Source organism: Pseudopodoces humilis, chromosome 29, assembly GCF_049639895.1.
Source record: "Pseudopodoces humilis isolate 2021_Gansu_Grassland_sample_001 chromosome 29, ASM4963989v1, whole genome shotgun sequence".
NCBI lineage: Eukaryota > Metazoa > Chordata > Aves > Passeriformes > Paridae > Pseudopodoces > Pseudopodoces humilis.
This window is the reverse complement of record NC_142228.1, coordinates 117,514-133,687: the sequence shown is the minus strand read 5'-3', so window position 1 is coordinate 133,687 and position 16,174 is coordinate 117,514. Positions and strand designations below refer to the sequence as shown.

The window sequence follows — 16,174 nt, the reverse complement described above, 5'->3', positions numbered from 1 at the left end:
ATTAAATGAGGAATTCAAGCCATCACAATGCAATTTACTTAAAATTACAAAAATATTTCCTCCAAATGATATTTAATTTACTCCATTACTGAGCAAAAAAATGGACCCCAGCACTGAACAGCAAATAGACTGTGCTCTCCTGGATCTTGGGAAGTAGCTGCCATTCCCAGTGACAAGGACTATGTGGGGGCTGGCTGCCCTGATGGGGCTGGAACCAGATTCAGCTGCCTGCTGAGCTTCCACACCTGCTCACCACCACAGTCTTGAGCTGAGTAACGTCTTGGCCTAATCAGACTGAAATCATCATGCTCTGGGTCACACTGAAAGGAACGAAGATCCCAACTCCTTTGCCCTTCCACATGGAGCTGACAGACACCAGGCCCTGCCTTCCTAATGGCTCCATGAGTTGGGGCTTATTGGCATGTGAGCTGTCTCATGAAATGATCTGAACTGTTTGCTGATGAACATTTACTGACATGAATAAGTGCTGATGGATTAGACCCTTCCAGAGCTGTAGGGTGAGCCTGGGGACATGGATGTAAATCCAAGACTAAAAAAGCCAAAAGGATAACCTGAAATAAAGGGTCTTGAGCAAATCCAGAATATCCAGTAAGATCTTGTTTACTAAAGTCCATCATGACAATGACACACTTTATCCCTCTTTTGGGTCTCAACATACCTGTAGACTTGTCCTGACTGTCACTACCAGCTTCAGCCAAGAAGGGAATTTTCCAATCATTTTGCTCAGGAACGATACTATGGTATCTCCATAATCTGGCTTGTGAAACTCAGCCTCATTTAAACCATCAATTAATATAATGAAATCTTCATCAGGGATCTTCCTCTCTGAGGGAAAGAGAAAAAGTATTCATTGGAAAGGCTATAGACACTCAACCATAATGTACTGCAACATCAGTACAGAGTTTTAAACCATGACCAGGTATCGCCAAAGAAGAAAACACCCACAGTAGCAGCACTTTTTTAATGATGCATTAATTGCATATTGACCTTTACAGGTCATCTTGTTCCACCCTCCAGCTGGGGAAAGGGACATCTTCCACTAGACCAGGTTGTTCTAACCTGGCCTTGAAAATCCTACAAGACGTAAATCATGGACTGTTTAAACAGGATTTTTTTGCTGCTGGAGAATATAGTAACCCAGGTGATGCTGACAGTGCAGTCATTTTTTTTATGTCAGACACTGAGAGCTGAGTATGGTGTTACAACTAATGGTAGACATACTTTTGGACTTGTTTCTTAAGCTCAAGGGGTTTTCTTCTCAAAGGTAATTTTGCCTAAAGACCCAAAACCAGGTGTAAAATGTGAAATTTGAGTCTACTGATGGCATGTGCTATTCACATACAACAGTCACACTACAGACTCATAATCTGTGAAGTACCATAGATAAACTCCTGCTTTCAAAAAGCTCAATATTCCCAGCAGCAGGTGAGTTTTTCTCTTTGACTTAAAAACTGCACCAGAAACTTTTCTGTAAAACCCCAGCACAGAATATTCACTGACGATGAGAGCCAGTGGTGCCTGTGGTGTTCCAGGGAGAACAGCCATGAGCAAACACTGTGTATTTGGGACTGCTGAGCACCTTGCCTTACGTCAACACTGTTGCATTTATTTCCTACTGCACTGTAAACATACACATGACAAAAATGTATTTTGCACTAAAATTACCCTAGCTGCTTTTTCAGTTAACTTCTCAGTAAGATTTTTGGGTACACTAGAAAATATACTTTATTCCTCTCTGAAATCTTGGAGTGAATGTAATGCCTGAATTTTATACCCATATCTCATGTTCTTCATAAAGCCTAAGGGAGAGAGGAGAAAACAGGGAGTAGGGGAAGAATTAGAACTTTGTTCTCCTATATGTTATTTAGATTCTTTGACATTAAATATGGATTTGAGAAGCATGAATCTAACTTCCTAGCGATGTTCACCGTTAACACCTGTGCAACAGTGTTGTCCCTGTAGCATGAAAGCTTCAACAGCACCTTGTAAAAGGCCTGCTGATATATTTAAAGAGTCTTAAATATTATATATTTTAGAACCAATTTCCAGATACTGTTCATCTTGTTAGAAAACACTTGGTGCAAATCAGCTTGCCAGCACTTCAACCAGGAGGTTTGAAATGTGTGAGTCCTGGCCAGTGGCTCTGTTGGAGCTGTGTTGAGTGCAGAACCCAAGAGGAAAGGAAAAAAAAAGTCTTAATATAAAATTTTTCCACTTCTCAGAACTTAGGGCCAGATAGGGGTCAACCTCCTTGAGAAGAACTATAAGAATCCTTTGAAACACTCTGAATTCAAGAGCTGAAACATTTCCCAAGGAGCTACTGTAATAAACAGGAATTATTTTCCTTTAGAGCAGTAGTTCCTCAATGTATCCTTTTTCTTTTTGCCAAGAGTGATGATAGTAAAGAGCAACCACACTCTTTCCACAATGACATTTCTCCATGCCAGGAAAACCCACTGCTGTCATGCTGTGCTGGCTTTACATATGCTTTGTGCCTGGTGGAACTGGGCAGGTTGGATCCAGATGCTGCTGCTCAGAGCTTGGACATATTTTTGAAGAGCTGATTTGAACATCAGGGCTTTGAATCTGGCAGAAGCTGCCTCAATTTCATGTTGGATTTTACACTGTAGTGTATAGGGTGGTAACAAAATTATCGGAACTATTTTTGTAGCCAAGATGCAGCAAAGGCACAGTAATAAACATGATTCTGAAGGACAACAGTCTTGAACTCTGCAATGCTCTGACAGTTTTCATGGCAACAAGAAAGATCTTAAATTTAGTGACTGTCACAATGAATTAGTTATAACTTGAAGAGGGGAGAAAGAAAAGAAGACAAAATCAATGCCGTATTAGAAAAAGCTCTACACCTGTTATCAGTATAAGGCTTGTAACCAGCTCCCCCAGAAGCTTTACATAGGGTGTCTATGGACTTTTATGATAGCAGTCATTTGGTGAAAGCTTCCAAAGCTAAATAGTGGCAGGGAAAGGGAAAAAAAGTCACCCCTACACAAATAAATCAGAACATGTTGCTGTAAGGAGTACTGTGAATGGAACTGGTTGCTTGTTTTCACCTTGAGAACTACAAGGACATGTTTGGGATATGAAAGAAGCCAATTGGCATACTGGGAACAAATTCTTCCCTATGAGGGTGGGCAGGCCCTGGCACAGGGTGCCCAGAGCAGCTGTGGCTGCCCCTGGATCCCTGGCAGTGGTGGCACTAGGTGGGCTTTAAGGTCCCTTCCAACACAAACCATTCCATGATTCTCAGTCTTCCTAGCTTCTCCAGATTCCACCTCTTCTCTTCAGCTCGAGAAGTGATTCAGACAGATTAATCCATCGCTTTGTTTAAACACCCAGACCCAATGTAATTTTTAGAATCATAATAAAAAGAGGTGCATGGGAGGTTGGGGCAAGCACAGGGAACATCAGTACCTTTGTGCAGGTTCTCCAGGGGCTCCAGGACCCCCCTGCGGAAGGAGGCCATGGGGTCCTGCACACAGGAGCGGAGGCTGAGCAGACTCTGCAGGTGGGGCTCACGCAGCAGCTGCTCCCGGTACGCGACAAACTGCGGCGAGCGGCAGAGCAGGGCGGCCACGTTGTGCACAAACTCGGGCACCAGGCAGGTGTATGCGTTGTCAGCCTGGCAGTAGTGATAAGCTACAACCTAGCAAAGAGAAAAGAATGAAAAGCTCTGCGTCTTCATCAGAGCCACGTCAGGACAGTTGGGTTTTTCCTTTGGCGAGTTTGATCTGTTCTGGCAGGTGAAATCTTTAAGAGCAACGAGTGTTAACTACCCATGACAAGAATCCAGACAAATCAGTTGGTAAAAACAGGCACTGATCCTGAAAAATGACTGGACCTCCCACTTGAGGAATAAATGGAATTAAGCTGTAGCTGTTTGCAGAGATGGCCAGTGACAGTAGTTAAGGACTTGGTGCCAGTAATAACTTGTGATTGTTTTCTTGAGCTTACTCAGAAAACCAGTGATACCATCTCAGGCCATGCTGCCAACTTTCATATTTTCTTTTGCAATATAAAAAAGGCCCTCAAAAATCTGTCTCTGCTTGAGATTCCCTTGGGAAGCTGCTCTGGCACCACTCCAGCCCAGCTTCTCCTGCTCCCTTGATACCTTGAGCCTCAGGCACTGCCTGCTCATTTGGAATGAGCCTCTGCCAGGGCACAAAGCTTTTCTCCAGCTCCCATTCTGGACTGCGTTTTCTTTTCAAATATCACAGAGTATCCAAAAATATCCCAGCAAGGCAGGTGGGAGCAGTTCTGTACCAAAACCACCCTTCCCTGGAGCACTGTAGCACAGAATGTTGCAAAACAGCATTTCTGAACTTGAGAAGGACAATATAGCTGAGAACACTGTGCAAAAGAAAAGCTCCTCGGGGCAGCTGGGATGAAATGTGCCCATGGCTTTGGACACAGTGAAGGCTTCCTGTCTTTCCACCTGCAATACCTAACCCTTGGATTGCAGGGTGGCCAGGGCGGTGAAGGATGGTACCAAGGAATGAACACACCAGGCTGTGAGGTCCTCACCCACTGCTGGTTCAGCAGTGGCTTTTAATTTTCAATATGAAATTACCAATGGGGTATAATGCAATAATTTCCTTTCCCAGTCAAAACGAGGTGCGACACATGCAGTGATGAGAAAGCTGGGCTGTTATTTCAAGCATCAAACCCTAATACATGTATTTAAGCTTTAATGGACACCTCTAAATTCCTTAAAGAATTCTTCCTACCAGCCAGTTAAAATATAATGAATTCCCTTAGAGAACAGCACTATGTAAAGCAATTATTAAAAAGGTAATGACTTCTTTTCATCAATTCTATTTATTTGGGGATTATAACTTGTGCATTTCACAGAATGAAGTTGGGAAGTTGCCATTCCTTGGTATCAGGTTCCACTAAAAGAAGTTACTCTGATTTCCTATGCAATTGGTGTGTAGACACAAAAATAAAGTCTCTTTTAATGAATAACTCATCCTTAAAATAATACCTCTTGAATTCATGGCCCATGAACACACCTCTGAGTGGTGTGAAAATGGGAGGAAAACATGATGGCAGAGGTTTTTTTCCAGGTGTCTGCCAGGCATAGAAATGAAAAGCCACAAGAAAACCATTTTTCTTGTGGAGAACTCTCCATGGAATGACAAGAGAAAACTCCTCTCTCTACAGAGACTGATGAAAAGACTATTGTATAGTTGGTACTGCTTTAACATCTCAAGTTTTGTCTCTATGGTGTCGGTTGGGAAAGGAAAAAAGGTTGGGTGGGAGAAGAAAAGGTTTCTGGAGGTTTTATTCTGGTTTCTTATTCTTGTAGTTCTGTTAATAAACTTTCTTTATTCCTTTTAAGTTTTAAGCCTGTTTTGCCCTTCTCCTAATCCATATCTCACAGCAAAAGATGAGTAAGTACTCTGGTGATTTTTAGCTAGAGCTAAAAACCACCACACTCACGTACGTGGAGCTGAGTGGGAAACAGGTTTCTCACGCTCTAAAACTTTTCAAGGTTTCCAAGCCTGTTCCAGCCTTGGGAATGAGACCAGCTTAATGTGAGAAGTGAGTGCAAGAACTCCAGGATGGCCAGCGGCTGGTGTGGATGGGACTCACTCCAAACAGGTTCAAACTGTTCTTTCTATCCTGTATTTTCTGAATGCCAGTAATGCTCTGGGAAAGGTCCCTTTCCAATTATTTCACTTTAAATATTTCATTAATCATTCAAGGTTAATTTCTCTGGGAAGAGGGATGGATTACCAGCTTCACTGCTAAGGATGCTCTTCTAAGATATATGAGACCACATCTAGACTTTGCTCAGCATCTGAAATGACCACTCTCTGCTCTAATCATGATTTGGAGGTGATTTTGATCTCTCCTCCTTTTTCTTGACTGGATAAGCCAAAAAACAAACAAACAAAAAAACCCCTTGTATACCCTGGAAATTAACTTTTCACTGGAAAAGGTGTGCTCTCTCTCTCAATAAACGCTTAATTTTCCACAGATCCAACTATTTTGCTTTAAAATAATACTTGAATAAGTTCCAACCATGCCTTATTATAAATAAAGCCTTGAGTTAAACATTTATCTAAATAAAATAATAATAAAAAAGTAAGTGAAACCACCAGAGAACATCATATGGTTTCAGAAGTATGGGCATGCCTGGATGATGTGTTCAGCAAATTGTTATTTGTGTCTGATACAATTTAAGACATAATTTTTCCAACCATAGTTTCAATTTGATCTTTGTCATCCCATTGCACTAAATTCTATAAACATTAAATTAGACTTCCAAAACTTTTCAACCTTTATTTCAGCTATCAGGCTTGTTAAATGATTTCCTCGTTTTGAAGTTTGACTAAATTCAAACCACTGAATTGCAAAGCACAAAAGGCCTGTAAGCAACCCTAAAGCAACAAAGGATGGGAAAAGTAATACCTACATCCAGTCGAGTGCTCCAAGTACCTGCTCATGTAATTTTTCTAAGGGCTGAAAATGGAGTTGAGTGACTCCATACTGAGAAACCAAGGTGTTATGGTTTTTGTACTGAATATCAAATGTCTGGAAAAAAAGTTTCCTTTCGTGCTTGAAAGGGAGCTGCAAAATAGTTCACACTTGTATGATGAGTATTTTACTTCCAAGGACCATCCCCCCTCTCCTAAAATGATATGTAAAGTCCAGCTGGATACACTAAAATAGCACATTTATCATGAGCTTCTTGGTAGCTCATTTTTCTAAAAATTAATTATGTGTTACAAGACTTGAGGAACACCAGATGCGGGGACAGAGAGCACAGTGAACGGACCACAGCCAACATGACCCCATTTCCTCCTAAAGTGGGATCAGGGAGCCCCAAAACACTCATTTACTCTGAAAGAACATAAACTTCATCTTTGTAACTGTCAAAGCAGAATGATGAAGACATTATCTATATTCTCTCTAGATGTTTAACCCAGTATGTCTTCAGGAGTCTCTTCTCCCAGTCCTTCCAACACCAGTCATTGTTACTCTCTCTTTTTTGCCACAATCACATCCCAAGTCTGCCTTCATCCAGCCTCATGTAATCTTCACCTTCCTGCTATGCAAAGGAAAGAGTTGCTGGATGAAGGATGTTAAAAGCAAAACAGCCATTACAAGGAAAATGGAAAATGCTGGTGGATGAGTGGGCAAGAGCCACATGAATGGAGCAAGAGGAAGAGGGTGAGAGGGCAAAGGAGAGGGAAAAAATGAAACACAAAAGGGTTTGTGTATCAGTCATCAAGTAAAGAGAGTGAGAAGGGACTGAACTGTGAGGCAGGAAAAGAAAAGAAAGAGATGGGGAACAAGTGGCATGGCAGGAGAGGGAGAAGATGACAGTAATGGGAAAGGCTGGAAGGACAGCATGAATATCAAAGGAGTGGGAGGGTATGGAGATGGCTCAAAAGAAGTTATTTTTAATTATTAGCATAGGCCAATTTCAAGCAGTTCTCCAGCACTACTTCTGAAACAGAATCTACTCCATTTAGGCAGCATTCCTTTGCCATCACACCTCCTTTGTGGTTTGTCTTGGCTTCCTTCTAGAAGCATGTTGTGCAAGGACAGCTAACCCCCCTTGGACCAACCTCTCCCAGACCCCTGAGCCCACAGCAACACCCCACTTCCTCCAGTGCTCTTAAAGGGCTTCAGCATTGTATTTTAACCTTTAACAAGATTTTTTTTTTTTTTTAACCCATACAAAATAGCTTCAAATAAATGCAGTGTAACACTTTGACCTGCCACTATGCCACATGCCAGGCGCAACGCTGGCTGTGATAATGGAAATGGCCATCAGCACTGCACATGACTGTGACCCAGGATGTGGCACATGGTGACCTAGTTTATTGGGAATGTGCATTACTTTTACATAGCTGAGTATGCTGGAAAAAGCCCTTTGAAACTCGTTAGTGGCCCAGGGCATCAAGGCTCAGCAGCAATGAATGCCTCCACCTCTGTGTAAGGTAGGAGCACTCTCTTTTTTTTTGCCTGCAGCAATGCTAGTGATGCTTTGAATATGGCTTGGAGGATGGGGAGAACAGCCTCTGGTGCCACCAGCCAGCAAAATGCACTAATGCAATGGATGTGCAGCTCCTCCACCAGCTGCTCTGCACAGGGTATGACCCATTAGTGCAGCTGAGCTGGGTTTCAGGTCCATTTGTTTAAGTGCTGCTACCACAAGCCACACACAGCATCCAGAAACCCAAAGAATAAAGCTGTTCAACATATTAGTTAAAACTGGGTAGCCAATCCATTAAAAATCCTCTGTGAGTAAAGGATAAACCTTCAGGGAAAAGGGAAGGTCAGCAGGGCAGGATGGAGTTGAGGTCCTGCTTGCCAGTCAGCAGTTCCTTAGCTCTAAAATTAATGATTTGTTCATCTCTGACATTAAGGGCTAAATGCAAACTTTGCCTCCAAGAATTTACTGTACAAAAACCAGGCAGAAAAGTGCAACCCTGAGTAATCCAGAGGAGGAAAAGCAACTGTTTGTTCACCTTTCATTTCTGTCATCATAGATACATAACTTCTGAATACTGGGATAAATGACATTTGCAGAGGGAAGGGAGTGGGTGAGAGGACAACGAGCTTCCCACCAACATTCTAGAGCTTGTGCCAACCATTACCTAAGACTGTTTGTATATTATTAATCTGCTTTTGTAACGATCTGCATTTCTCTAGCACAGTGACCTCAGCCCAATCTGAGAACATCCTGCTCTGCTCAGTGCAGGCAGAGGTGGAACATCTGCACACAGCTTTATCCAGCTCCTCACATATGGTTCATCTAGCTCCTAAAATAACCCTGACAATTGTGGTTGTCCATCACTGTCAACACTTTCTTCTGTACTTCAATTCTGACTTCAGTGTAAACGTGACTATAAAACACACACATCCAAGAAATACTTTTCCATCCAGATTGACCTAAGGGTTTTTCCCTTCCTTTGGCTCTTTTTCCTTCAGCCAGTTAGACAAAACCTATTTAAGCAGGGCATCAGCAACTCTTTTTTTATTCCATAGCTACTGACACAGGAAAATGCTGCTCCTCTCCCCCTCCTCCAGCGCTAAAGGGCATTCCAGTCTTTTTTCTCCTTCTTTTCTTTTTTGTGTTAGACTTTGGAAAGCCTTAAGCTTAACTGCATTACAACACTTATCTATATGAAGGTTTTTCCTAAACTAAACCCATGAACTCCTGTTTGAGAATGTGGCATCAGACATTCATATTTAGAAGCGGAATTATTTTAACCAACTATTTTTACTATTGTCTACTAGCCATTTGGTGGTTTTCCTCAGCTAAGAGTTCAGCATTTTCAATGCCTCAAAATTCTCATGATGCCTCAAAAGGCAAGACAGATATGTGTGATCAAGTTTCTGAAGGAGGCAACTGCATGCACAACAAAGAGCTCCATGCTGTTATTTTAAGGGATTTCCAATTCTGTTGCCAGGTCAGTAATCCTTTTTCCTCCAGTGTCACTCAGAGACATTGAACCCCACAGCTGTGGAAGGACAGGGAGTGTTCGTTTTATCGAGGAGGACATCACCTGGCACAGCTCTTTGCAAGCCAATCAATTCATCTGGGGTTGACAGCAAGGATGTCGATGTGCGATGCTGAGTTGTGCTACCCAGGAGGCCACTACAAGTGCACTACGCACATGACTCCCAGCTATCAGTTTGACAAACATCCTTAACCATTTTATTTGTCTTTATTTTTCTTCCTGAGACTTGATAATCCATCAAACTCTCTGGCTGTTGTGTGCAGCACAGCCCTTTTGGAAAAGGTTTTGATGCAGGAAACCAAACTGCTGTTTACGACAAAGAATAAAAAAGAACATGGAGCTCAAAAAAACTGAGTACAAAATTGAACAAAACAAAAAAATCTCGTATTTTTTCAGAACAACTTGCATTCAGGGCAGGAAATAAAGCTTTGAGTGAGGATTTAAGCATGTGCTTTATTTCAATGCATGTCTTCATCCAACACACCTGGAAGTCACCCACTCTTCCTAAATAATAAACCACTAACACCTGGTTACATGTCCCTTCCAGCATCAGTTATCCAAGGACTATTACCTGCAGAGATCACTTTTCTTTTATGAGCCAGGGAATGGGAGTGATGCAGATGAGACGCTGGTCTCCAAGGATCCCAGAAAGGGTAACAGCAATGCTGGGAAGAGACCCAAGGCCTCCCAGTGCTGAATCAAGCCGTGCTGCTGCTCTGAGTCATGCCAGGAACTAGTTTGCTGAACACCATGGAGCTTTTTGCAAATTCCATGTGCTGTGTCAGCAATTTGGGCATAAGAAGCGATTCCCAAGCGCTCTAAGGTCAACTCATCAGCCTTGGCATTGATCCGTTCATCAAGGCCTGATGTCTGGAAGCTGGGGACTATTATTTCTAGAATCTGCCTTCATTTACAGCAGTGGAGATTTACTGGGAGATTAATGACCTTGCTCCCAGTGGGTAATCTTGCTGCAGGCACTATGGGCAGCACATCTCCCAACCTCAGCTGCTGTGTTCTGGCAGCAACACACTGGATTTATTCTACAAAAAAAAAAAAAAAGTGGCTAAAGAATAAGCAGGACCTTAAAATCCTTCCTAAAGAGTTTGCAGCCAGGGTACAACAACCTATTTTTACTTTAATTTTGGCTGTAAGGGTTATTTTTAGCTCTTTCTCCAGTGATCAGAGATGTCAAAAAACACTTCAGAGAGTGATCTATGTTGTGGATGTGACACAGTGTTTGAAAGATCCATATTCTTTACCTTTTCCAGGAGGAAACTAAAGCTAAAATGGCATCCATTTATCAATTACATACCCAGCAGGATGACTTAAGCACTCAGGGGACATGATACATGAGGCATTTTAAGCAGAGATAGCACACTTTACTGCCCTTTCTGGTAGTCTGCAGAACTTCAGATTTGCAAAGAATACAATGACTAATGCATTCTGAACAAAAACAGACCTGGGCATTGCATTCCTTTCAAGAACTCCATGTGGAAGGGGAGAGTATCAAATCTTAGTATTTATTTATGCAGCACATGCTTGGCCATCTGGGTGCAGCAGGAAAGCAAACAGTACAAGACAGTATCTGGCACAAAAAGCTAAGCAAAACACATCCTGGTAATAACTTAAAAAAGAGACTTCTCTTGCTATTTTCCTCTCCGAAGTGGGAGCAGGTGACAGGAAAGCATTAACTGCTCCCATCTTCCCAAAAGGTGGAGGAAGAGCAAGACCAAACTCCTTGGATTTCAAAGCAATAGAATGGCACCTTCCCACTACCACAGAGTTAGGGTTAAATCTCAGTAATACAATAAAATTTAAGGTGTAAATCTCATGTACATAATTGACAGTGTTCCATATAAACCGCTCCTGCCATAACAGCAATTTGTGTATTGTTCCAAAGGCTATGGTCTACTTTGGAGAATTTTCTGAAAAATTCCCAAGTGCACACACAGCATTTACACTCAGCTTGTGCTTTCCCCAGGTACAGTACCTGACCTTTTCAAACAAAACACTGGGCAATTTTGTTCTCAGTGCTGAAGAAAAAACACAATTATTTCAGTAATTGTGTCATATCCTAACATTTGTAATGAGAAAGTATGGCGGCTGTGAAAGACAAACCCTCAAGAGTAACAGGGGAGTGTATTTGATGCACTGGGAGTTTCGTTTTAGAGAAAGAACTTTCCTGGGTAATAAAACTCCTTACAGAAGTCTGTCTCGCTCAGATCCCAAAGTCAGCATTTGAACACACGGATTTTCCAAGTGACATCAAGCAGGAGAACTTCCAAGGACCCCCATTAAAACTGCCATTTTCCCCAGGAAAAGCCCTGAGCTGGGTGTTTGTGTACCTGTGAGGCCAATCTCCGCATGGCCTCCTCCTGGCGCCGGCGCATCTCGGGGGTCCCAGGGCAGCTCCCGCTTGTGATGGACGGGTGGGCAGAAGGTGGCTGGGCCAAGGGCAGCTCTCGGTTGGCATCCACATCTGTCCAAGGAAAGAGGTTAGGACAACCACTAACATTGTTATTACAAACCAGGCAGCTGCTGCTTCCTATGTACGGCAGTTAAAATACTTCCCACAAATACTGTGGTTGGGATTTCAGAGATATCCAGGCCAGAGGCTTCTCAAGAAACTTCTTTTGGAAGCAGGAAAGGAAGAAAAAAGAAAAAGCCTTGATCTTGTCTTACTCATCTTCCCCGCTGTAATTTCACTGACTTTTAAATTATGACAATAATGCAGCAAACTGGGCCCTCTGGCAGGCTCTGCCTTCAGGTCTGGTGGATTTCAGTGCAAAGCTCTCCTGCTCTGCACTTCTGCCCACAGACTGTCCCTTGTTATGAACAATCACTGGTAAATTTAGTTCCAAGTCCTCCTTCAGCACAGACAGCAAATTTTTCTGAATTACAGGCCTATTTTCTAACATAAATGAATTAAGAGCCCCAGCTAATACAGCCATCTGAAGCCCATTAATTTGATCAGGAGAGGAGCAGGAGCAGCACAAGGATCTGGAAAAGGCTCACAAGCAAATAATAAATTATCCTGGAATCATCTCTGGCAAGTTTAACTGTGTTCTAGTGCATTTTAGCTGCTTCTTTTTCCTGGTAAAGCAGAAATTTCCTTTACCAGCAGATTGCTACAGAAGCTCATCCACCTGGCCTTTGTGGATATCATTCCCAAAGGATTTTTATTTTCCCTCCTAAGTACTCATATGAAGGATTTTTGAATGCAGCACAACATGCAGCACTTGGCAATGTCTAATTATTTATTATTTTAAGAACACCAGCACTCCAAAGTACAGTCTGTGCTGGCAGAGGATTCTCCTGGACTGGATTGCTGCAGTGCATGCCTGAGCTTGATGGGAAATAATCATGCAAACAATGACCCATTTAATGGCAAACAACAGAGGAGGATGACTGCTGCCTCCAGAATTAAACCCTGAATGTGTTAGAATGAAGCACACTCTTGATTCTGAGCATAACACCACTGTCACCTGTATTAATTTTCTGAGAGAGGAATTAGAACTATGAGGCTCTATTGAAGCCAGTTTAATTGCACAACCACTGTACCAGTGTCAGGCAGAATTATTATCTTCTACAGCTAGATTAGTACTTGTGATCTCTTTAGGAAATCAAGTCAAATTAATTATTGATTCAGAAAGTTTCCATCCTAATAACTATCACTGAGGAATCATTCAGCTTTCAACTCCATGGACACACCAGAGTGAACTAAACAAAGTATTAGGTGGGATCAAGGATCTTCATCATCTATGGATTAAGGGTACAGGGCACCTCATATGAGAAATCCAGCTTTTAGTCCAGAAGGAGTTAAGCACAGTCATCTCTTAAATGTCCACTACCACCCTAAGCAGACTGGGGACACACACTCACAGCTGGTGCACTGCAGAGCTGCAGTTAGAATGTAGAAACAAGCCCTGCCTTTCGCTACACATTGTTCATCTAGCTCTGACAAGTAATACTGTTCAACATGCCAACATTTCAGCTCTTCCAACAAGGCAAGAGCACAGCATTTCAGTAAACAGATTTAACTACACATTCACTGACATACAGTGACCTACATCCTTAAAGATACCTTCAGGTACCTAACTCAGTATTTTTAGTCCTGTTTTACTCACTTACTGAGAGCTGAGTGACTTTAAAATGTTGTCATCTCCACCTGCAAACCTGTCAGCGCGTAGAGATGGGAACTGGATAGGTCCAGAGGAGGTAGAGCAATCTTGGGTCTTGAGCCTACATGGGCTCGTGACCTGCATGGAATATTTATACCATGATTCAATGAGATAAACAATCCGTATGGGAAAAAGAATGCAGGGGCATGGATTCGTCATCACAGAATACTAGTTGCCTGATCTGGCTGGAGATGTCATGAGCAGGGGGATTGGACTACATGACCTTTAAAGGTCCCTTCAAACCCAAACCATTCTGTGATTCTATGATTCTAAAATTGGAGTCTTCCCAGGCAGAGAAAGTCTGTGATGTTTCTAAGACAGACAAGTCAGAGACAGACTATTCTGACTCTTCAAAAAGCAACTTAGGAACAGAATAAAAGCTGCCTGTAGCAGTACCTAGAGGGACTCAAAGAGAGCTGAAGAGGGACCTTACACAAGGGTATGGAATGATAGGACAAGAGGGAATGGCCTCAAACTGAAGGAAGGTAGATTTAGATTAGGTATCAGGAAGGAATTGTTCCCTGTGAGGGTGGACAGGCCCTGGCACAGGTTGTCCAGGGAAGCTGTGGCTGCCCCATCTCTGGAAGTGTCCAAGGCCAGGCTGGATGAGGCTTAGAGCAACCTGGGATAGTGGAAGGTGTCTCTGCCTTATGGCAGGGAGTTGGAACAAGATAATCTTTAAAGTCCTTTCCAATCCAAACTATTCAGGGCTTCTATGACATATTTCTCAAACGTCCTTCCTTTGCTTGACAACAAAGACTAAGCTGATTTCTTGGACCTGAAGAGAAATGGGGTTATTTCACCCCAGACCACTCTAAAAGCTGACGTAAAAGCTCTCTGAGTTTTGGAGACCCGTGTGCTGCTGTGCTTACGTTTTGGAGAGGCGTGGGGGCTATCTGAAGCAATCTGCCTCATCCTCGTGCCATGGCAGCTGAGCGCAACCAGCCTGGAGATGATGGCGGTTTTGCCGAAGCCGATGTTCCCGACGATCACCACCCCACGGTTGACGCTGGCGTTCGAGCTCTGCAGCTGTGCATCGATCTCGTGGAACACCCAGTCGCGGCCCACAAACACAGACTCGGTGGTGATGCTGGGCACCTCAAAGAGCAGCGGCTTCAGGGAGATGTCAGGGGGTCTGTAGGGTGCGAAGCGCACTGGAAAGGGAGATGTGGGAAGAACATCAACATCCACGCCATAGGGGAAAGCAGAGTTTGGCAATGGATGTTTATCTCACACAAAAATCTTTCCGTTACGGAAGGTGAAAAGAAAACACAATTCTGGATCACCCACAGGCTTGTTGTGAAAGCATCTGTCGCATCCACAGTATTTTCCAACAAAGGCATTGAGGATTTACAGGGAGTAGCTTGGAACTGGGGAAAAACTGTGGCTGGAGAAATTAATTTTCTCTTAAATCCACCACAGTCAAAGGCCCTGGGCAAAATGCTGCACTCTGCACAGCAGCTCCTGGGAGACAGGACTGATGGTTCAAGACAGAGACACACAATGTGTGTTCACTTGTTCAATCCAATGAGCCCACAACAACCTCAGCACCTATAAGTGTTAATTCCATCTAAACAATGTTATTTCAATTCTTCTGAAGTAAGTAAGTTAAATCAGACTGCTGACAGGATGTTCCTGTTCAGCAATTAAAACATCTTCTCTTTTCAGAACGAAAAATGATGTTTTAAAGCACCATAAAGTTATCAAGAAGAGTAATAACTACCTCCCCAACAGACCACGTGTGCTGGTGCTGATTAAATACTGTGCAATTTCTGTTGAGCCCAAGCAACAAATTAAAATACAGAACTGAAACACTGCCCACCATATGCAGCCAGGCTCTGTCCTGTGGCTGAAAACTTCAATTCAAGCAACCCAGATCTGGGTGTATTATGGTAAGCTAAGCAAATACCTGAGTTTATTTCCTTTACTTGCTTTAGACTGCAACTTTTGGATAGTAGGGAGAATTTCTTCACCTAAAGGGCTGTTCAGCCCTGACACAGGCTGCCCAGGGCAGTGGTGGAATCCCCATCCCTGGAGGGATTTAAAAAAATGTGTCACTTGTGGACATGGGTCAGTGGTAGCCTAAAGCAGTGCTGGGGGAATGGTTGGATTTGATGAACTTACAGGATGCATTCCAAACCTTAACGATCCTGTGATTCTTTCAAGAGTCATCTTAAACATCTACATCCATTGGGATGAAACCAGTTCCTTCTTCTCCCCTTTGTGCCTGGAAAGGCTAAACTATTTTTTAGTGTTTTTAAGAAGCACGTGAAACTCTCTTACCCGCAAGGCAACAGTATTGAATACATACTGTGAGGAAAATCCCCTGAAAATTAGAAAAACAGCTTAGGGAAAGCATACCACCGCCTACTACATATAGAGATCCACAATATATTGGGGGAATGGGAACTATCCTCTCCTTCATCCCAAACCTCACCCAAAAATCTTGGTTCTTCCCATCCTGCAGCACTG

The 16,174-nt window shown here is 42.8% G+C and overlaps 1 protein-coding gene across 11 annotated transcripts in view; it reads right to left on the bottom strand.

Annotated features, from left to right (window-relative positions):
- The window catches only part of TANC2 (tetratricopeptide repeat, ankyrin repeat and coiled-coil containing 2), a 164,137-nt gene that overhangs the window by 45,851 nt on the left and 102,112 nt on the right, over positions 1-16,174 (bottom strand). For all 11 annotated transcript variants that reach the window (XM_088067949.1, XM_014261032.2, XM_014261034.2 and 8 more), the window contains 4 exons: positions 14,575-14,856; positions 11,867-12,000; positions 3,454-3,685; positions 680-846 (listed from right to left, as the gene is read on the bottom strand). In XM_088067949.1, the coding sequence (XP_087924075.1) occupies positions 680-846; positions 3,454-3,685; positions 11,867-12,000; positions 14,575-14,856 (815 nt within the window). The remainder of the gene's footprint in view (positions 1-679; positions 847-3,453; positions 3,686-11,866; positions 12,001-14,574; positions 14,857-16,174) is intronic.